The 22,763-nt window shown below is 38.7% G+C and overlaps 1 protein-coding gene across 1 annotated transcript in view; it reads left to right on the top strand.

The window, feature by feature from the left end:
* LOC126162516 (uncharacterized) overlaps positions 1–22,763 on the top strand; it is a 427,861-nt gene that overhangs the window by 381,074 nt on the left and 24,024 nt on the right. Inside the window, exon 29 of the mRNA XM_049919080.1 lies at positions 21,763–21,938. Coding sequence (XP_049775037.1) covers positions 21,763–21,938 — 176 coding nt within the window. The remainder of the gene's footprint in view (positions 1–21,762; positions 21,939–22,763) is intronic.

The raw sequence follows: 22,763 nt of genomic DNA, 5'->3' as shown, positions 1-22,763 counted from the left end.
GAAGAGCAGCACTTTTTGTATTGTCGCAAAGTAGGGGAGAGAATGTTTTTGACGTGATACAGGATTTGGGGTGGACACCATTAAAACAAAGGCATTTTTCGTTTCAGAGGAATCTTCTCACTAAATTTTAATTACCAATTTTCTCCTCCGAATGTGAAAATATTCTGTTGATGCCAACCTACATAGGGAGAAACAATCATCATAATAAAATAAGGGAAATCAGAGCTTGCACGAAAAGATATAGGTTTTTGCTTTTTCTGGAGTTTTTCAGGACTGGAATAATAGAGAATTATTGTGAAGGTGGTTCGATGAACCCTCTGCCAGGCACCTAAGTGTGATTTGCAGAGTATCCATGTAGATATAGATGTAAGGGTTAGGAAATACATTGTGAAAGTAATTGTCTGAAGTGCAGCCTTGCACAGAAGTGAAGTGTGAATGCTAAACAATATAGACAAGAAGAGAATAGAAGCTGCTGAAATATATGGCCACAAAGACTACTGATGATTAGATGGGTACATAATTAAGGAAAATGTACTGAACCAAAATGGGGAGAAAAGAAACTTATGTCAAAGTTGCTTAAAGTATGGTTAAGTTGATAGTATGCATCCTGAGGCATCAAGGAATAGAGAGTTTGTTCATGGGGGGAAGTGTGGTGAGTAAAAATTGTAGAGGGATAACAATAAACAATAAACAGATTACAAAGGATGTAAGTTGCAGTAGCTATGCGGAAATAAAGCGTGTTGCACAGTATTGCCTATCTTGGAGAACTGCATCAAACTGGTATTGGGACTGAAGACCCCAACAACAATATAGTGTTAATATCACTATGTACATACCATGAACTAAAGTTATGACTCTCATTTGCACCACTTTTTACCGCAAATATAACATTTGAGTCAAAAAGGACTTTACAAATTTGGAATGATATAGAAATTTATTGAGATAATTTTTAGAATCAGTAGATGTCCAATTTTGTAGCTAACAACCTCAAGTTTCACATAAAAGTATCAAGTGTCATTTTGGTTTGATGGGGGAAAACACGCCACCAGTAATTGATTTCTTCCCACTCTCGTTGAAGCAAATCGGGCGTAACTAAGCAAATCGGGCATAACTTGTGCAAAGGCAATGTAGATTCAATGTTTCAGGTCGGCTAAATTGTTTGGTAGGGGAGGAACATACACAAGGTTGTAGATGAAACTTCACAGAAAGAAATCCAGTGGTGTCATGTCTGGGGAGTGAGGCGGTCATGAGATAGGCCTTTCACAATCGATCCACCAAACCTGGGAAGTGATTATCAAGGAAACCTCAAACTTCCATGAGGAAATGAGGTGGCGCATTGTCTTGCTGCTAGTAAACTACCCCATCTCAGCTTCATTGATCTGTGGAATTTAAAAGTTTTCAAGCATATCCAGATACACAATACAAGTGACAGTTTTCTCCATAAAGAAGAAAGGGTCATACACTTTCAATTTGCTAAGGTCATGAAACACATTAACTTTGGGGCTGTTGCAAACACGTTCCAGGGTTGTGTGTGGATTTTATCTGTCCCATATTCTGCAGTTGTGGTGTTCACCATGCCACTGATATGAAATTTTGACTCATCGCAGTAGATTATGACGTTCAAGAGTCTATTGTCACCCTCTATCTGATGCAACATTTCTGCACAGAATCCCCATGAGCAGCCTTATCTGCATCACTAATGTGCTTTTCCATTGTGAAACTGTATGGTTTCAAGTGTAAATGTCTTCACAGTACTTGCCAAACAATCTTTTGTGGAATGCCAGTCTCGCAATGTGCAAGTTGTGTTGATTTTGGTGGACTGTGGGCAACATGGTGATTTATTGTGTCGCAGTGAACTACCAGTCTCAACAATGTTCTTGTGCCAAGAACAAATTGTAGGCCTGCTTGGAGGTTCTTTAGCATATTCAATACAAAATTTATGCTGAGCAGTTGTTGCAGAGATCATTTCATGAAACCAATATACACAGCGAGCACTCTTTGCACCAGTAATGCGCCAGTAAAAACACACACACACACACACACACACAAACACACACACACACACACACACACACACACACACACATATATTCACAACCCATACACACTTGACCATTATGTCTGACCACTTAGGCCAGCATAAGTGGCAAGAAACAGTGGTCATTTGTGTGTGAGTTATGCTTGCATGAATGTGTGTGTGTTTAGAAAGATAGCCTTTTGGCAGAAAACTTAAATGCATAGAAGTCTTCGTTGTGCCTGTCTGGAACCCAACATTTCCTCTCCATTGTGATAAGGAATCTATCCTCTTCATAATATTGACGAGGAGTCTGTCACCTATACAATAATATGTGCAGCAAAGGATTATGTTGGTGTAAGTAATGTTAAATAGTTGCAATTATCTATTCACAACCCATCCAAAAGAGTTACTTGTTTGCACCTGTTACTGTCCTTCAAAGTAGTCACCAGGATTGTGTAGAACCTCTTGCCAGCAATGTGGAAAGTATAGTATACCATTAGCAGAGCCTGTTTTATTGATGGCGCGAATGGAGCAGTCTACCGCCTGTTGAATCTCTGAAACAGTTGTGAAGTGAATGCCACGAAGTTGTTCCTTCATCTTCAGAATCAAATCGAAGTCACAAGGACTTAAGTCCAGAGAGTATGGTGGATGGTACAGTACTTCCCAGTCCCATCGACCGAACAGAGCAGCCCCAGCTTGCACTGTATGCTCCTGTGCATTGTTGTGCAAAATGATGGGTGGGTTGCTCAGAAAGTGTCACCGCTTCTTTCACAAAGCTGGTTGCAGGTGACGCTCCAAAAATGAACAGTAATACTGTGCATTGTTGGTCTGCCATGGAGGAACATAATGCATTAGGATAACACCATCACAGTCGTACATGAGGATCACCATAAATTTAGACCACTCCATTCACACCAGAAACAGAACAGGCTCCGCTAATGGTATACTACACTTTCCACTTCGCTGGCAATGAGTTCTACACAACGCTGGTGACTGCTTTGAAGGACAGTAACAGTTGCAAACATGTGCAAACGTGTAACTCTTTTTGTATTGGTTGTGAATAAATAGTTGCCACTATTTAAGTTCCAACCCTCATATGTACACCAATGAATAACTGTATTTACTTCTATTCATAACTTTGCATCATAAAATAATTTGTTAAACATGATCCTTTGTGGCTGTAGGGTAATATTTCTGTTTTTTGTACCCATTTACTGTAGCATCCCACAGTGCCAGCAAAGATTTATAGCTTTTGATGCTCTCTAATAAGAATAATCTTTCATCTTGTTTTGAACTCATTTTGAACACAAAATCAACAGTGAACAGTGAACAAAAAGGTATCCAGAGACCAGAATGTTAGAGACTGGCAAGGATATTGTCAGTAATGCCCATAGATGACACAATATTTCCAGGCAATGCAGTATTCTTTAAAAGTTTTTAAAAGTGTTTTTAAAAGTGTTCTATATCATTGCACGACATCTCAGTTTTGCCCATGTTCAGCATTATTGTGCACCCAGAAAAATTACAATACATAAGAATTCTTGTTGTAGTGCTGGAACAGAATATAATTACTACAGAAATTGCTAACATTTTTGTAGAAGTGCAATCCTGGTGGAGTATAATAATTGATTGGTATGGTCATTATTTTACTCATTAGACATTAACTTTCAAAAACATTCCCTCATTTATTATTGTACATATATACAAGTTTGTTCTTCACAGTAGAGAACACTAATGATTTCCATGAAGTATTGAAACAGTCTTAAAATCAACATGTGTTTCTTATGTGCAACAAACTGAATCATGTGTAAGCAAGACTAGTCCTAGAAATGGCAACTAAACACTAATGTATACAGAATGGTTAAACCGAACAACAACAAAATCTCACAATATATGCTGTAAAAGTATGTTAATCGGTGATGTGTAACTAATTACTAGTTACAGAAAGCTGGTTGAAACCTGTAATTCATAGAGGAGACATTTGGGGATAATTTCAATGTATATTAAAAGAATAGACTAATGGGAAGGGAGGTGATGTATTTGTCACAGTGAAACTTTAGTAAATGCCTTCTCTGAAAACTACCTAGAACAGATATTTAATAATCCCACTCATGATGAAAATATATTGCATCTAATGGCAACAAATAGTCTTTGAGGGTGTCTGCATCGAAACTGATATCAGTGACCATGATGCGTTTGTGGTAATAATGGTTGCCAAAGTACAAAGGACAACTAAAACAAGCAGAGAGAGAGAGAGAGATGTATGTTCACTAAACTAGATAATAAGTCAGTTGTGTCATATCTCAGTGAGGAGCTTGAACTTTCAGCATGGGTCAGGAGTATGCAGAGGAACTATGGCTCAAGTTTAAAATAATAGTTGACCATGTACTAGATAGGTATGCACCCAGTTCATAATGGGACAGAACTTCCATAGTATACAGTCACTCTAAAGAAACTTCTAAAGGAACAGCGGCTAATGCATAATAGGTGTAAAACAAAGCATAAGACTACAGATATAGAGGTGATGATGAAACACGTTTGACTGTCAAGAGAGCAATGCTTGATGCCTTCAGTGACTACTGTAGCAGAATATTGTCAAATGATATTTCACAAATCCCAAGGCTGTTACTGGCACCAATGTTAGTGTTCAGTCCCTAGTGAATGAGGCGGAAACTGAAACTGAGGGTAGCAAAGGAAAAGTTGAAATACTTAACTCTGTTTCCAAATGTTCCTTCACAGAGGAAAACCCAGGAGAGTTCCCCCGATTTAATCCTCATACCAATGAAGAGATGAGTGAAATCAGCATTAGTGTCAGTGGTGTTGAGAAACTGCAGAAATCATGAAAACTGAACAAAGCTCCAGAGCCCAATGGACTCTCTATCAGGTTCTATATTGAATTTATTACAGAGTTAGTGCCTCTTCTAACAGTAATCTGTTGTAGATTCCTCAAACAAAGAGCCATGCCCAGTAATTGGAAAAAAGCACAGGTCACACCTGTCTACACGAAGGGTAGTAGAAGTGATACACAAAGCTACCATCCAGTATCTTTGACATCAACTTGTTGCAGAGTCTCATAACATATTCTGAGGTAAAACATAATGAGTATCTTGCACAGAATGGATTCGAAAACACCAAATGTGTGAAATTCAACTCGCATTTTTCTCGTAGGACATACTGAAAGCTTTGGATTGGGGTAGCCAGCTGAATGCAGTGCTTCTAAATTTTTGAAAAGCATTTGACTCAGTACCAAATATATGCTTATTGTCTAAAGTTCAATCATAAGGGGTTTCAAGTAAAATTTGTTTCTGTATTGAGGACTTTTTGGGATGGAGTACAGAGAATGGTATCTTTGATGGGAGAGCCATCATTGGATGCAGAAGTAACTTCGAGTACGTCCCAGAGAAGTGTATTGGGACCCTTGCTGTTCATGTTGTATATTAATGACCTTGTGGATAATATTAATAATAACCTCATATTTTCACAAATGATGCAGTTATTTATAATGAAGTACTGTCTGAAAGAAGCTGTGTAACTATTTAGTCAAATCTTGATGAAGTTTCAAAGTGGTGCACACATTGGCAACCTGTTTTAAATGTTCAGAAATGTGAAACTGTGCCCTTTACAAAACCAAAAGACATAGTATCCTGTGACTATAATATCAGTAAGTCATCATTGGAATCAGCCAACTCATACAAATATCTGGGAGTAACACTTTGTAGAGATATGAAATGGAATGATCACATGGGCTCAGTTGTGTGTAAAGCAGGTGGTAGACTTCGTATTATTGGTAGAATGTTGGCGAAGTGCTGTCAGTCTACAAAGGAGAGGAGACTGCTTACAAATCACTGTGCAACCCATTCTAGAATACTGCTCAAGTGTGTGCGACCTGTACAAAATAGGACTAACAGGAGATATTGAACATATACAGAAAAGAGCAGCATGAATAGTCACTGGTTTGTTTGATCCATGGGAGAGTGTTACAGTGATGGTGAAGAAACTGAACTGGCTGACTCTGGAAGGCAGGCTTAAAGCATCCTGAGAAAGGCTTCTAACAAAGTTTCAAGAACCAGCTTTAAATGATGAATCTAGGAATACCCTACAACTCCCTATGTATCACTCACATAGGACTCATGAGGACAGATCAGAATAATTACAGCACGCACAGAGACATTCAAACAATCATTCCTCCCATGCTCCACGTGTGAATGAAATGGAAAAGAACCCTAACAACTCACACAATGGTACGTACCTTCTGCCATGCTCTTCACGGTGGTTTACAGAGTATGGCTGTTGATGTAGGTATAGATACCTTGTCTAAATTATTCCATGACCGTCAGAGTTTTTGGATGTCATTCTGGTACAACCACTCACACTCCCTTTCTTAAATTCTTCATTAATTACTCTGCTGTTTGTTGTTCTGAAGGACATGTCAGCGGTCTAGTCGCGCTCAATCAAAATGTAATATTGTTCCCCAACTGTACTTGGTGTACGGCAGTGGATAAAAGAAACTCAAAACTGCAATGTGTTAACACATTCTTCTGTCAAAAGACAACAGAAATGAACACAAGGAAAATATCTCTTTTTTTATGGCCTAAAAATCAGCAGAGCGTGTAGGAGACAATGGAATTTTGTTTACATTCAATTTTAATATGTTCTTTTACATGAAATCATTGAAAATGAAAATAAAATAGTTGTGTTACGATATAAAAATTGATGCAAACATGTCATACATTAGAAATTAATACGTACTTTTATAGAGATGTGTCTAAAATTAAAATTAAACTGTCGTTTTATGATCTAATAACTTGAATGTGTAGCAGATAAAAAAAAACATGTTTGGTATTAGCATGAGAAATGAAAATGAAATAGAGATTTCGGTGCACTAACTAATAACTAAACACAGACGAAAAAACACAGAACTGAATTTGCTATTACATAATTTTACAGACTAGTGTGGAAAAATCAAATTTGTTTTATAATCTAATAGTTAACTTGTAACGCATTAGGGTGTGAGGAGCTAGATGCTGCATAATAAGTGTACACAATACATTTAATCCATGTGAGGGCTGAACAGTTTTTTACTGCAGGTACTGCACTCACCATAGCTCTTTCTAACGGTATTATCAAAGCTTTTAAGTATTTATCAACAGAACTGAGCTACATTATTTATTAACATTTTTTCATCTCAGCGTGCTCTCGGATAATGTATATTTCCGTGATAACTATACATTTCAGCAGATGCCTAGAATACGCATCAGTTGAAATATACTACAGTATCAGTATGATGTGACTGTTCAGTGATGAGCGGCCTGGGTCACTCAGGTATTGTTTAGTATTGTCGCGCGCCTTTGGTCATGTCTGCAAGTAAACGAGGTTTAGTTCCGCATTCTGCCATTGGCAATTGGAAAATAAACAGGTAAATGAAGAATTACAGGTAATACATAGTTTGTAAATCCAATGAAACTGCTCTAAGTTATAATAAAAATCACATCATAATCTTAAATTTTTAAAACTAATGTGAATAAATAAACAAACTCACCAGTCAGCATAATTAGCATCTGGCTTTGACGGCAGAAAACTCATTGATGATATCTTCGTAGTTCAGATGGTTATCGGGTAGGAGGTCGGCTTCGGTGTGAAGAATGGACAAGGCGTTCAATCTCTCCTCAGACAACGTAGAACATAGGTATGATTTCAGTCTTTTAAGAGCCTTTAACGCGTGATCTGCTGAACAATTTGTAAGTGTCATACATAAAAATATTCTAAGAGCAATGTCAACATTCGGAAACACAGACTTTAACCTCTCTTTTCGTAAAAATTTACTCATTTCGACTGGTATATGACTAATGTCAGAAGATTTCAAAAGTTCCACAAAATGTACACATTCACTAGGGAAGAAAGGATCTAAATCTGTGTTATATGATGCTTGGAGTTTTGCTGCATATTCAGCAGTATTGTCTGGTGAACTGTCATTAAGGTTACTGAAGACCGTGAGGGAGTCAAACAGTGTTCTATAGCTTTCCTTCCTCCTCACTAATTCAACATACAACTTGTTGAGTACTGGGAGAAATGTTTCAACTCTAAATTTTTCCCTTCCAGTCAGAAAAACTTCTTCAGAGTCTGCTTCTTTGTCACCATGAAGTTTGCATTTTCGTAATCTTTTATAGGTGCATTCATAGTCTATATCAGTCACAATCTCCATGGATTTATTTTCATAATAGTCGAACATGCCAAGAATAGATGCAATAAATCCTACAAGTGATTCATATAATTCATGCACTATTTTAGTATCAATATTTATACTTTGCAATTTCTGATTTACACTATTAAATCTGTGGAGTATGTCCTTGCAAACTGTCATTATGAATACTGTTTCTAGTCTGCTGAGCTGACTCAATAAAGCTAAAGCCCCATTTCATGCAAGTGGTTTTTCAAACATATTATTGGCAATATGTGTGAGGGCATTGGTAACACCCTCCTAGTTTTCATATAGATATACACACACTTCCTCTCTTTCTGACCAACGTGTTTTTGATAAACTTTTTACCGTTTTGCTTCCTGGTTTCATGAAAGAAAAAAGTTTATCCCAATGCTGTGTAGAAGCAGACGCCTCAGACCACACTAGTGCTAACTAAATTCAAAGAGTGTGCTGCACAACGCACATGATGCGCTTTCGGATTTCGTTCATTAATGTGTGCCTGCAAACCAGTGTAGGTTCCTGACATATTGCTTTTGTTGTCATATGACTGACCTCTACAGTCAGTAATATCAATGGAATTTGTAGACAGGACTTTTAGTACGACCTCAGCTAAGTTTTTGGACTTGTTTCCTGGGCTTGATAAAAACAGAAGGAAACGTTCAACAGGTTCACCATTCTCATTCACATATCTTAATACGAAAGATAATTGATCAATATGTGAAATGTCCACAGTAGAATCTACTATCGCAGGGAAATATTTGGCTTATTTTATTTCACTTATGATAATTCTTTTTGTTGTTGTGGTCTTCAGTCCTGAGACTGGTTTGATGCAGCTCTCCATGCTACTCTATCCTGTGCAAGCTTCTTCATCTCCCAGTACCTACTGCAACCTACATCCTTCGGAATCTGCTTGGTGTATTCATCTCTTGGTCTCCCTCTGCGATTTTTACCCTCCACGGTGCCCTCCAGTACTAAATTGGTGATCCCTTGATGCCTCAGAACACGTCCTACCAACCGATCCCTTCTTCTAGTCAAGTTGTACCACAAACTTATCTTCTCCCCAATCCTATTCAACACCTCCTCATTAGTTATGTGATCTACCCATCTAATCTTCAGCATTCTTCTGTAGCACCACATTTCGAAAGCTTCTATTCTCTCCTTGTCTAAACTATTTATCATCCATGTTTCACTTCCATACATGGCTACACCCCATACAAATACTTTCAGAAACGACTTCCTAACACTTAAATCTATACTCAATGTTAACAAATTTCTCTTCTTCAGAAACGCTTTCCTTCCCGTTGCCAGTCTACATTTTATATCCTCTCTACTTCGACCATCATCAGATATTTTGCTCCCCAAATAGCAAAACTCCTTTACTACTTAAGTGTCTCATTTCCTAATCTAATTCCCTCAGCATCACCCGACTTAATTAGTCTACATTCCATTATCCTTGTTTTGCTTTTGTTGATGTTCATCTTATATCCTCCTTTCAAGACACTATCCACTCTGTTCAACTGCTCTTCCAGGTCCTTTGCTGTCTCTGACAGAATTACAATGTCATCGGCGAACCTCAAAGTTTTTATTTCTTCTCCATGGATTTTAATACCTACTCAGAATTTTTCTTTTGTTTCTTTCACTGCTTGCTCAATATACAGATTGAATAACATCGAGGAGAGGCTACAACCCTGTCTCACTCCCTTCCCAACCACTGCTTCCCTTTTATGCCCCTCAACTCTTATAACTGCCATCTGGTTTCTATACAAATTGTAAATAGCCTTTCGCTCCCTATATTTTACCCCTGCCATCTTCAGAATTTGAAAGAGAGTATTCCAATCAACATTGTCAAAAGCTTTCTCTAAGTCTACAAATGCTAGAAACGTAGGTTTGCCTTTCCTTAATCGAGCTTCTAAGATAAGCCGTAGGGTCAGTATTGCCTCACGTGTTCCAATATTTCTACGGAATCTTCCCCGAGGTCGGCTTCTACTAGTTTTTCCATTCGTCTGTAAAGAATTAGTGTTAGTATTTTGCAGCCGTGACTTATTAAACTGATAGTTCGGTAATTTTCACATCTGTCAACACCTACTTTCTTTGGGATTGGAATTATTATATTCTTCTTGAAGTCTGAGGGTATTTCCCCTGTCTCATACATCTTGCTCACCAGATGGTAGAGTTTTGTCAGGACTGGCTCTCCCAAGGCCGTCAGTAGTTCCAATGGAATGTTGTCTACACCGGGGGCCTTGGTTTCGACTCAGGTCTTTCAGTGCTCTGTCAAACTCTTCACGCAGTATCGTATCTCCCATTTCATCTTCATCTACATCCTCTTCCATTTCCATAATATTGTCCTCAAGTACATCACCCTTGTATAGACCCTCTATATACTCCTTCCACCTTTCTGCTTTCCCCTCTTTGCTTAGAACTGGGTTTCCATCTGAGCTCTTGATATTCATACAAGTGGTTCTCTTTCCTCCAAAGGTCTCTTTAATTTTCCTGTAGGCAGTATCTATCTTACCCCTAGTGAGATAAGCCTCTACATCCTTACATTTATCCTCTAGCCATGCCTGCTTAGCCATTTTGCACTTCCTGTCGATCTCATTTTTGAGACGTTTGTATTCCTTTTTGCCTGCTTCATTTACTGCATTTTTATATTTTCTCCGTTCATCAATTAAATTAAATATTTCTTCTGTTACCCAAGGATTTCTACTAGCCCTCGTCTTTTTACCTACTTGATCCTCGGCTGCCTTCACTACTTCATCCCTCAAAGCTACCCATTCTTCTTCTACTGTATTTCTTTCCCCCATTCCTGCCATTTGTTCCCTAACGCTCTCCCTGAAACTCTCTATAACCACTGGTTCTTTCAGTTTATCCAGGTCCCATCTCCTTAAATTCCCGCCTTTTTGCAGTTTGTTCAGTTTTAATCTACAGTTCATAAGCAATAGATTGTGGTCAGAGTCCACATCTGCCCCTGGAACTGTCTTACAATTTAAAACCTGGTTCCTAAATCTCTGTCTTACCATTATATAATCTATCTGATACCTTTTAGTATCTCCAGGCTTCTTCCATGTATACAACCTTCTTTTATGATTCTTGAACCAAGTGTTACCAATGATAAAGTTGTGCTTTGTGCAAAATTCTACCAGGCAGCTTCCTCTTTCATTTCTTACCCCCAATCCATATTCACCTACTACGTTTCTTTCTCTCCCTTTTCCTACTACCGAATTCCAGTCACCCATGACTATTAAATTTTCATCTCCCTTCACTATCTGAATAATTTCTTTTATTTCATCATACATTTCTTCAATTTCTTCGTCATCTGCAGACCTAGTTGGCATATAAACTTGTACTACTGTAGTAGGTGTGGGCTTCGTGTGTATCTTGGCCACGATAATGCATTCACTATGCTGTTTGTAGTAGCTTACCCGCATTCCTATTTTTTTATTCATTATTAAACCTACTCCTGCATTACACCTATTTGACTTTGTATTTATAACCCTGTATTCGCCTGACCAAAAGTCTTGTTCCTCCTGCCAACGAACTTCACTAATTCCCACTATATCTAACGTTAACGTATCCATTTCCCTTTTTAAGTTTTCTAACCTACCTGCCCGATTAAGGGATCTGACATTTCACGCTCCAATCCATTAAACGCCAGTTTTCTTTCTCCTGATAACGTCGTCCTCTTGAGTAGTCCCTTCCGGAGAGCCGAATGGGGGACTATTTTACCTCCGGAACATTTTACCCAAGAGGACGCCATCATCATTAACCATACAGTAAAGCTGCATGCCCTCAGGAAAAATTACGGCTGTAGTTTCCCCTTGCTTTCAACCGTTCGCAGTACCAGCACAACATGGCTGTTTTGGTTAGTGTTACAAGGCCAGATCAGTCAATCATCCAGACTGTTGCCCCTGCAACTACTGAGAAGGCTGCTGCCCCCCTTCAGGAACCACTTGTTTGTCTGGCCTCTTAACAGATACCCCTCCATTGTGGTTGCACCTACGGTACGGCTATCTGTATCGCTGAGGCACGCAAGCCTCCCCACCAACAGCAAGGTCCATGGTTCTTTTTATTTGTTCAGAAAGAAGCTCTATTATTTCATCACAGATTGTTGAAGAAAGATAATTTGTATGTCCCTGCCCTTGATCTCCATATCGTTCAATGTGCTCTGCGAGAAAAGGATCAAACTCAGCTATAAGTTCAAGAGACATCATAAATTGACCATTATGTAATGAATGGAATGTTTCAACGTGTCCATGTTGGGGAAGTCCATGACTTGTTAGCTTCTTCACTACTGCGAACACCCTTTTCAACACACTGCACCAGTACATTTTTTTCTGTCTCAACATATGACTCGAAGTGGTTATCTATTGATCCAAGTGTCTTTTTCTTGTTAAAAGTGATAACTCAGAATTTTTGTGTTCAAGTGAGTTCTCATGATGAGATAAAATATTAGAAATATTTTTCCAATCTGCAAGACCATTAGTAGCAATCGCGGCCTTATCTCCAAACAATTTACATGGTGCACAAAAAACAGCACTGGTTCTACAGAAGTATACTAGAAAATCATGCAAAGTTGATTCATCATTTAAAAGTTTACGGTAAAATACATTTTTGTTCAAATATCTGGTTTTATTGCCTATTGATATTCTTGGATTAGAAAACTCAGCATTGCATGGCGCGTAATGGGGCCCCTTAGGGATATGGCAGCAAGGGAGGGGAAGAAGACCAAAGTGCACTCCGTGTGCATACCGGGGGGAGTCATTCCAGATGTGGAAAGGGTGCACCCATCTGCAGGTGGTCGCTCATGTCGGCACCAATGATGTGTGTCGCTATGGATCGGAGGAAATCCTCTCTGGCTTCCGGCGGCTATCTGATTTGGTGAAGACTGCCAGTCTTGCTAGCGGGATGAAAGCAGAGCTCACCATCTGCAGCATCGTCGACAGGACTGACTGTGGACCTTTGGTACAGAGCCGAGTGGAGGGTCTGAATCAGAGGCTGAGACGGTTCTGCGACCGTGTGGGCTGCAGATTCCTCGACTTGTGCCATAGGGTGGTGGGGTTTCGGGTTCCGCTGGATAGGTCAGGAGTCCACTACATGCAACAAGCGGCTACACGGGTAGCAGGGGTTGTGTGGCGTGGGCTGGGCAGTTTTTTTAGGTTAGATGGCCTCGGGCAAGTACAGAAAGGGCAACAGCCTCAACGGGTGCGGGGCAAAGTCAGAACATGCGGGGACCAAGCAGCAATCGGTATTGTAATTGTAAACTGTCGAAGCTGCGTTGGTAAAGTACCGGAACTTCAAGCGCTGATAGAATGCACTGAAGCTGAAATCGTTATAGGTACAGAAAGCTGGCTGAAGCCAGAGATAAATTCTGCCGAAATTTTTACAAAGGTACAGACGGTGTTTAGAAAGGATAGATTGCATGCAACCGGTGGTGGAGTCTTCGTCGCTGTTAGTAGTAGTTTATCCTGTAGTGAAGTAGAAGTGGATAGTTCCTGTGAATTATTATGGGTGGAGGTTACACTCAACAACCGAGCTAGGTTAATAATTGGCTCCTTTTACCGACCCCCGACTCAGCAGCATTAGTGGCAGAACAACTGAGAGAAAATTTGGAATACATTTCACATAAATTTTCTCAGCATGTTATAGTCTTAGGTGGAGATTTCAATTTACCAGATATAGACTGGGACACTCAGATGTTTAGGACGGGTGGTAGGGACAGAGCATCGAGTGACATTATACTGAGTGCATTATCCGAAAATTACCTCGAGCAATTAAACAGAGAACCGACTCGTGGAGATAACACCTTGGACCTACTGGTAACAAACAGACCCGAACTTTTTGACTCTGTAAGTGCAGAACAGGGAATCAGTGATCATAAGGCCGTTGCAGCATCCCTGAATTTTGAAGTTAATAGGAATATAAAAAAAGGGCGGAAGGTTTATCTGTTTAGCAAGAGTAATAGAAGGCAGATTTCAGACTACCTAACAGATCAAAACGAAAATTTCTGTTCCGACACTGACAATGTTGAGTGTTTATGGAAAAAGTTCATGGCAATCGTAAAATCCGTTTTAGACAGGTACGTGCCGAGTAAAACTGTGAGGGACGGGAAAAACCCACCGTGGTACAACAACAAAGTTAGGAAACTACTGCGAAAGCAAAGAGAGCTTCACTGCAAGTTCAAACACAGCCAAAACCTCTCAGACAAACAGAAGCTAAACGATGTCAAAGTTAGCGTAAGGAGGGCTATGCGTGAAGCGTTCAGTGAATTCTAAAGTAAAATTTATGTACCGACTTGACAGAAAATCCTAGGAAGTTCTGGTCTTACGTTAAATCAGTAAGTGGCTCGAAACAGCATATCCAGACACTCCGGGATGATGATGGCATTGAAACAGAGGATGACAATCGTAAAGCTGAAATACTAAACACCTTTTTCCAAAGCTGTTTCACAGAGGAAGACCGCACTGCAGTTCCTTCTCTAAATCCTCGCACAAACGAAAAAATGGCTGACATCGAAATAAGTGTCCAAGGAATAGAAAAGCAACTGGAATCACTCAACAGAGGAAAGTCCACTGGACCTGACAGGATACCAATTCGATTCTACACAGAGTACGCGAAAGAACTTGCCCCCCTTCTAACAGCCGTGTACCGCAAGTCTCTAGAGGAACGGAAGGTTCCAAATGATTGGAAAAGAGCACAGATAGTCCCAGTCTTCAAGAAGGGTTGTCGAGCAGATGCGCAAAACTATAGACCTATATCTCTGACGTCGATCTGTTGTAGAATTTTAGAACATGTTTTTTGCTCGAATATCATGTCGTTTTTGGAAACTCTGAATCTACTATGTAGGAATCAACGTGGATTCCGGAAACAGCGATCATGTGAGACCCAACTCGCTTTATTTGTTCATGAGACCCAGAAAATATTAGATACAGGCTCCCAGGTAGATGCTATTTTTCTTGACTTCCGGAAGGCGTTCGATACAGTTCCGCACTGTTGCCTGATAAACAAAGTAAGAGCCTACGGAATATCAGACCAGCTGTGTGGCTGGATTGAAGAGTTTTTAGCAAACAGAACACAGCATGTTGTTATCAACGGAGAGACATCTACAGACCTTAAAGTAATCTCTGGTGTGCCACAGGGGAGTGTTATGGGACCATTGCTTTTCACAATATATATAAATGACCTAGTAGATAGTGTCAGAAGTTCCATGCGGCTTTTCGCGGATGATGCTGTAGTATACAGAGAAGTTGCAGCGTTAGAAAATTGTAGCGAAATGCAGGAAGATCTGCAGCGGATAGGCACTTGGTGCAGGGAGTGGCAACTGACCCTTAACATAGACAAATGTAATGTATTGCGAATACATAGAAAGAAGGATCCTTTATTGTATGATTATATGATAGCGGAACAAACACTGGTAGCAGTTACTTCTGTAAAATATCTGGGAGTATGCGTGCGGAACGATTTGAAGTGGAATGATCATATAAAATTAATTGCTGGTAAGGCGGGTACCAGGTTGAGATTCATTGGGAGAGTCCTTAGAAAATGTAGTCCATCAACAAAGGAGGTGGCTTACAAAAGACTCGTTTGACCTATACTTGAGTATTGCTCATCAGTGTGGGATCCGTACCAGATCGGGTTGACGGAGGAGATAGAGAAGATTCAAAGAAGAGCGGCGCGTTTCGTCACAGGGTTATTTGGTAACCGTGATAGCGTTACGGAGATGTTTAACAAGCTCAAGTGGCAGAGTCTGCAAGAGAGGCGCTCTGCATCGCGGTGTAGCTTGCTCGCCAGGTTTCGAGAGGGTGCGTTTCTGGATGAGGTATCGAATATATTGCGTCCCCCTACTTATACCTCCCGAGGAGATCACGAATGTAAAATTAGAGAGATCAGAGCACGCACAGAGGCTTTCAGACAGTCGTTCTTCCCGCGAACCATACGCGACTGGAACAGGAAAGAGAGGTAATGACAGTGGCACGTAAAGTGCCCTCCGCCACACACCGTTGGGTGGCTTGCGGAGTATAAATGTAGATAGATGTAGATGTAGATTTATGATTAATGCCACTTTGTAAGAGAATGTTGATTGTCGATTCATTGACCCACCATTCTGCAGGATCATCACTAACGAGGTTATTGCTTTTTGTAACATCTGACTCGTCATATAGTTTTTTGTAAAACTCGAAATCAGGAACAATTTGCTTTTCTTCATTTTTAACTTTTGTTTCATCTGTATTTACTTCTTTTACAACAGCTGCAGTGCCAGAAATATCATCCGTACCAGTACTACTTGAACTTTTGTGAAAAATTTATGTACTGTTCCAAGCGTTTTTAGAACATTGGCGTCTCGTTCTTGCCTTTCCTTCAATGATTTGCAAAATGCCGCCCCCCTTAATTTTTCATGTTTGCTTTTTTCACTGTTATTGATGTTATGGCACTTACAAAATTGTCCATCAACAGTCAAAACAAAAGAAAAAAAAATTGTAAAAGGAAAGAAAGAAAGAAAGACTGTATCCAGTTCCAGTCGTACTACACCGCACATGGGCATAAAGCTTTTTACTTTAAACATGGTTCATGAGCACAAAGATTTTTCCTGTAAACATGGAGCGATGAACTGACCAACTCGAATTACTTGACGGAACTGTGCTATGAAAGAACGACAATGCAGAATAATTTAATTTTATTGTCACCTATTTCTCTGTTGTCAGTGAACAGTAGAAGCACACCTGTCAGCTGGAATTCATCTCGTAAAGAAAACTGCACAGTCCCGTTTTTGGCTTCTGTTTCCTGCGTCACTGAACTTTAAGCTGGGGCGCAATTACGTTCTGAATATCCTTGACACGTGTCTTTCTAATTTAAAAAGCAAATAATTTTTGCAATTTCTTGCAGTGAGGTGTGCTGGATTGACTTTTATCCCACTTATTATTATAACATTTTAGCTGTTTCTGTGGTCAGAGAAGACAGACTACAAAGTTTAAGTAGTCTTGTTGGCAGATGATGTGGTGTGTTGTCATTTGTGTGAAACTGCTGCTATGTCTACACACAAATGCACCTTTTTTTCCAACATAAAGTAAAAATAACCTTTCCTTGAAAAAAAAGTTTAGTTAAGAAGTTTAATATAAAATTTGCAATGCCATGTACTATTTGATTGCACAGAGTGGGAACTTTGATATTGTGCAGGCTGCAGCACAATAAATGAGACAAACAAAAGTTGGTTTGTTCTTCTTTTTTGCCAAAAAGTAACTAAGTAAATAGATTAAATTAAATTTTTAAACTGTTGTGAAGTGTATTTCACACATTATTAGATATTCTGCTTATGTTTTTTTTCGTATAAACATGTGTTTAAAAATGTACAACATTCCCAATATCAACATGTTTTGTTAAATAGGTGTCATTAAATCAAAGCTCAGATATTGAAGACGACAGAGCTTTCACATTAATTACAGTAATGGAGTGTTGACTTGATACTTGCCTGTAATTTCTACAAGAAATTTGAGTAGAGTCAGGTTTTACATACTGAGACCCACACATTACAGTATTTAAGAAACTGCTGATTAATTTATCACAGATTTTCAGGGGTCCCGGTATTTTCGCGGTGAAAATATGGTAGGGTTAAGTAGAAGCTGACAACATTCTCAGAATAATAATGTTTCAAACATTGTATTGTAGATTTCCGTTCTGACAGCTTTCTTCAAAATATTTTGAACAATCATGAAGATGATACCAGACAGAAACCCAATGTTAAATTGCCGTTCAGTCACCAAGTAAACTATGTATATTTCCAAGCTTGTATTGTCGAATTTTGTTATTAAGGCTTATTTAAACTAGCAAGTTGTTTAACATAATCCAAAATTTTTGTCATATGTAAGCGCAATTATTTTAAAATGTAAAAGGTTAGTGGGCCTATATGTTAATCCACCAGGGGGGGAGGAGGGGGGGGGGAAGACAGCTGGCAGTAGCTGTAAAATGCATTTGGGAGAGGTGAACCCATCATAATAAATAAAAGACATACTGGTATAGGAAACCGAAAATGGAGGAAGCAAACTACGACATAGAAAAGAAAGTTGTTTATTATGGAACATATCTGAACAGTATTATGTTGTTAACGGAGTTAATGACAGTGAAACATGGAAAGTGGCTAAATAGATGAGTCCATATTCCCTAAATTAACTTTAAAGTAGAACTTGAAAAAGAGAAAGAATAAACCTTTTGATCATTGTAATTACCAGTGATAATTGGAAGCATAAAGTAAATGTACACACAAAAACAGTTTACACTGCTGTGATCATAAATGCAAACTCATGTCATCCCAGAAGATGTAGGTACACCTTCTTCAGATTCACACTAAGCAAAATCTGGGAATTACTGTCGGGTGAGGATGGGATTCAGAAAGAAATTCAGATAATTATGCAGATAATGAGTGCAGATGGATACGGAAGTAGTGAAAGCGCCAACATGTATCAGGAAATTTAGTTTAGAAAAGGTACTTGACCACTGGTGTACACTATCTGATTGAAAATATCCGGACACCTGTTAGTGGATATTAATAATGTATTATGTCCACCCTTCACCTTTATGACAGTTTGAACTCTGCTGGGACACTTTCTCTGAGCTATCTGAATATTTGGAGCAATGGAAGCCAATTCTTCTTTAAGCATCAAAACCAAAGAAAGTAGTGATGATGGATGTTGTGCAGGCTAGTCCATTTTGGGAATGTCATCATCCACAAACCATTACTTCATATATGTTGCTTTATGACAGAGTGAATTGTTGTTCTGATAGAAACAATCAACAATTCCAAACTAGTCCTCTAATCTACGCAGAACCGAATACTGTAAAATGTGTTCATAACCTTCGACATTTAATGTTTTCTTTGGCATAATCAGAGGATCAGACCCTAACCATGAAGAACACCCCTGTACTATAAGATCACCTCCTCCATACTTCACGACTGGCACTGCACCTGATGCCATATAATTTTCTCCAGGCATTTGCCAAACCCAAACCCTTCCATTGGTTTGCCACAAGATATAGCATTTCATCACTCCAAAACACTTACTTTCAGTCATTCACTGTCCAGTGGCATCATTCTTTACACCATCTCAAGTATCAAGTAGCACTGATTACAGAAGTGTGTTGCTCATGAGGAGCTGCTTGACTATTGTATACCTTTCTTTTTAACTCCCATCATACAGTCATGGTCCTAGTGGAACTAATGGGAGCACTTTGGAACTTACGAGTGCTTCCTTCTACTTATTTCGTGTGTGTGTGTGTGTGTGTGTGTGTGTGTGTGTGTGTGTGTGTGCGTGTGTGTGTGCGCGCGTTTGTTTGTTTGTTTGTTTGTTTGTTTTTCCGACCACCCTCTGCAGTGTTTGACATCCCCTGACCATCAGTACATGAGGTCTGCCTGGTCTTGCTTTAGCTGTGATTGTTCCTTCTCAGTTCCACTTCATAATCCATCACTAACAAACAACCTGCGCAGCTTTAGAACAGTTGAAATTCCATTATGGATTTGTTATTCAGGTGATATCCAATGACCAGTCCATGTTCAAAGTCACTGAGGTCTTCTGACAGATCCATTCTGCTGTTACTGCTTCTGTAGTGACAATACAGTACACCCCACCTCCTTTTGTACTGGGGTATCCACCTCGCTTGATATCTAGTGGTCAATTCTGCATTACATAGGGCATCTAGATACTTTTTATCATATAGTACATAAGGACAATGGGAGATATGCAGCAGTAATATTTAATGGTAAGAACTCTGAATTGTGTATATCTTCAGGAAAGTCAACATCAGTAGAGGTTTTCAAATCAGAGGTAACTTAAGAAGTAGATAACAGGAGAAATGGAACAAATACAATGGCCCAGGAGTGTACAAAGTAAACTATCCTGACTATGATGAAATTTATATCAGACAAACTGGGAGGAAGTTTGTGATAAGGTTTAGATAGCATCCCTGTGATGCGAGAGGTAGGGCATTGACAGTATACTTAAAAACCCATAAGCAGAGGTTGTGTGTTTTAAGTGAAAGCACGGACTGCCAAATGGATATACCTTAAACATACTGTTGGACCGTAAAATCTGTACACGTAAAAATGAATACATCTGGGTTGACATAATTGACAATCGCTGATATTTCGACAGATGCACGCCGTGTATTTTTCAATGCAAAACTGCCTTGAAAATTACAGCATGTACACCTATTGGCGGTTGTCGACAGTGCATCCCCAGGAGAAACTTGAGGTCTCACAATGTTAAACAAACCATGTGTTATTAGCCCTAATAAATGTTTCAAAAATAGCTGGTGAGAAGTGTTGTGTTTGTAACATGTTTTTCTTGCTGTACCTTTGGCCATATTGTGCATCTGCTGTGCAGGTGGTTCTCCCACCACACTCAATCACTCCTCTGCGAACAAATTACCAGACTTACAGCAAGATGGACAAGTCTCTCTGAAATATTTATATTTAAATAATAAATCTCTGTATCCGTTTTAGTCTGGTTTATAAGTCTGCATGCTTTAATACATTATTCAACTAAACTTCACCACTGAATGCAAAGTTCTTTCCTGTTTGGCACTTGTAATTCAAAATGCAAAAATAATTTTTAATTTTCTCAATTTTCATGGTTTCAGCATTAAGTGTGTTCATTTCTGTAAAACACTGTTGTTTGATAATTATTAATCAGTTTTAGATATGTCATGTCTTCATTATCAAGTTCAGAGCAATTTCAGTAATAAATGATAGCAACTTCTAATTTGGTATTTTTATGAGAATGTATTCATCTCTCTCACTTCTGTGGTGACTGTAGTTTGCAAAATCCAGTTTTCCTGCAAAACTTGTTTTTCTGGAGTGCTGTTTTTTGGATTGTATGTTTTTTTTAGATATCTCTGTATTTTATGCTTTTTACATGCAAATGTATGTATATTAACATTACATTTTAATAATGTAGAATGGACTTGACATTAAATCTGAGTTTGTCAAGGTACATTGTCATCATTTTGCCGAAATTGTGCATTAAAAGTCAAGTGCTATAGTTTTGAATTGCCTTATGATCATTTTTTATGTTCAATAATCCACTTGTATTCTGAGTATTCCACATTCAGGTTGTCCTTTTCTTCATATTCTGCAAATGTTGGTTTCTTTGTATCTCAACTAAGGAGCTGAGGGCTTGACTTATTATATTTTTGTCCCATCCTCCTCCTTTTCATTGTTTTTACAGTCATAGTTTTTACTGTTTGCACCTAGATGGATATCCTACTTGTTGGTTGACAGACATGTGTTTTGATTTTAGGTGACAAGATAGAATTAGCATTGTGGATTTTATATTATTCAATGTTCTCATTCTTTGCTTTTTATGTTGACTTATTATATTTTTGTTCCATTCTCCTCCTTTTCATTGTTTTTACAGTCATAGTTCTTACTGTTTGCATCTGAGATGCATATTCTACTTGTTGGTTGACAAATTTTGTTTCAAAAAATTGTAGTTTCTAATTTCTTATTCGCTTTTTTTCAGCTGATAAGCTATTTAATAATCATTGCTACTATATTTCATTCCAGCCAAGAGAATTCCACATGAATTTGCTGAAGTTCTTGCTGAAGTTGTGGCACCATCTCAAGGAACTGTAAGTGATAAGGATAGTAAATGTGTTGGTACGGATCAGTTAATGGAAACTGTACTGTCCAGTATCACAGATTCAAGCCTGTTAAGCCTCAGTGTTAATCCTTCCACGGAGGTAAGAAACAGTTACTGAAATTTTTATAGTGTTGTACTTGCAGTCTAGCTGTGAAAGTAAAAAAATAAACCTAGTTTATTAAATGATTGTGACATTCAAAGTATACAATGAAATTCAATGCCTGACATTTAAAATGTAATTAACTTATTGGGTATAAAAATCGGGATACCCTCAAGCTGAACACATTATGCTAAATGGAGAGCAAATATTCATGTACCCGTTTGTTCACCTTCTCTGTTGCTTCTTCCCTGCTCATGGTCTATAATACCCACTTGTAGTCTCCTAAGAAGGATTAGTCTAACATAAAGACAGGATTTGCACTGAAATTTGTATTCAGTCCTTCAATGACTGTATGGCCACTGAAACAGAAGATGACAGACAAAGGACAAAATTACTTAACTCAGCCTTCTGAAAATGTTTCACTGAAGAAGATTGTAATGTCATTCTTTCTTTCAGTTGAAACATTGAAATGACAGATATTGAGATAAGTGATCCCAGAACAGTAAATCAACTGAAACTGCTCCACATTATAGATATGCCTGTGAGCAACTACAGATATTATCAAAAGAACCTCCTTCCCTGACAGATGTAGTTTATCATAGGTTGGTCGAGCAACAAAGGGTACATCTAACAACTGGAAAAATTGCAGGTTATTCCTATTTCAAGAAGTGAAGTCCGATGGATGCACATAATCATACCTCCACATTGCCAATGTAAATCTATTGTAGAATTATGGGACATGTTTTGTGTATATACATTTGGAAGAACAAAAACGTCCTCCACCCAGATCAGTATGAAGTCTACTTGTAGAGGTCTTGTGAAGCT

This window comes from Schistocerca cancellata, chromosome 2, assembly GCF_023864275.1.
Source record: "Schistocerca cancellata isolate TAMUIC-IGC-003103 chromosome 2, iqSchCanc2.1, whole genome shotgun sequence".
Taxonomy (NCBI): Eukaryota; Metazoa; Arthropoda; class Insecta; order Orthoptera; family Acrididae; genus Schistocerca; species Schistocerca cancellata.
This window is presented reverse-complemented; position numbering and strand designations above follow the sequence as displayed.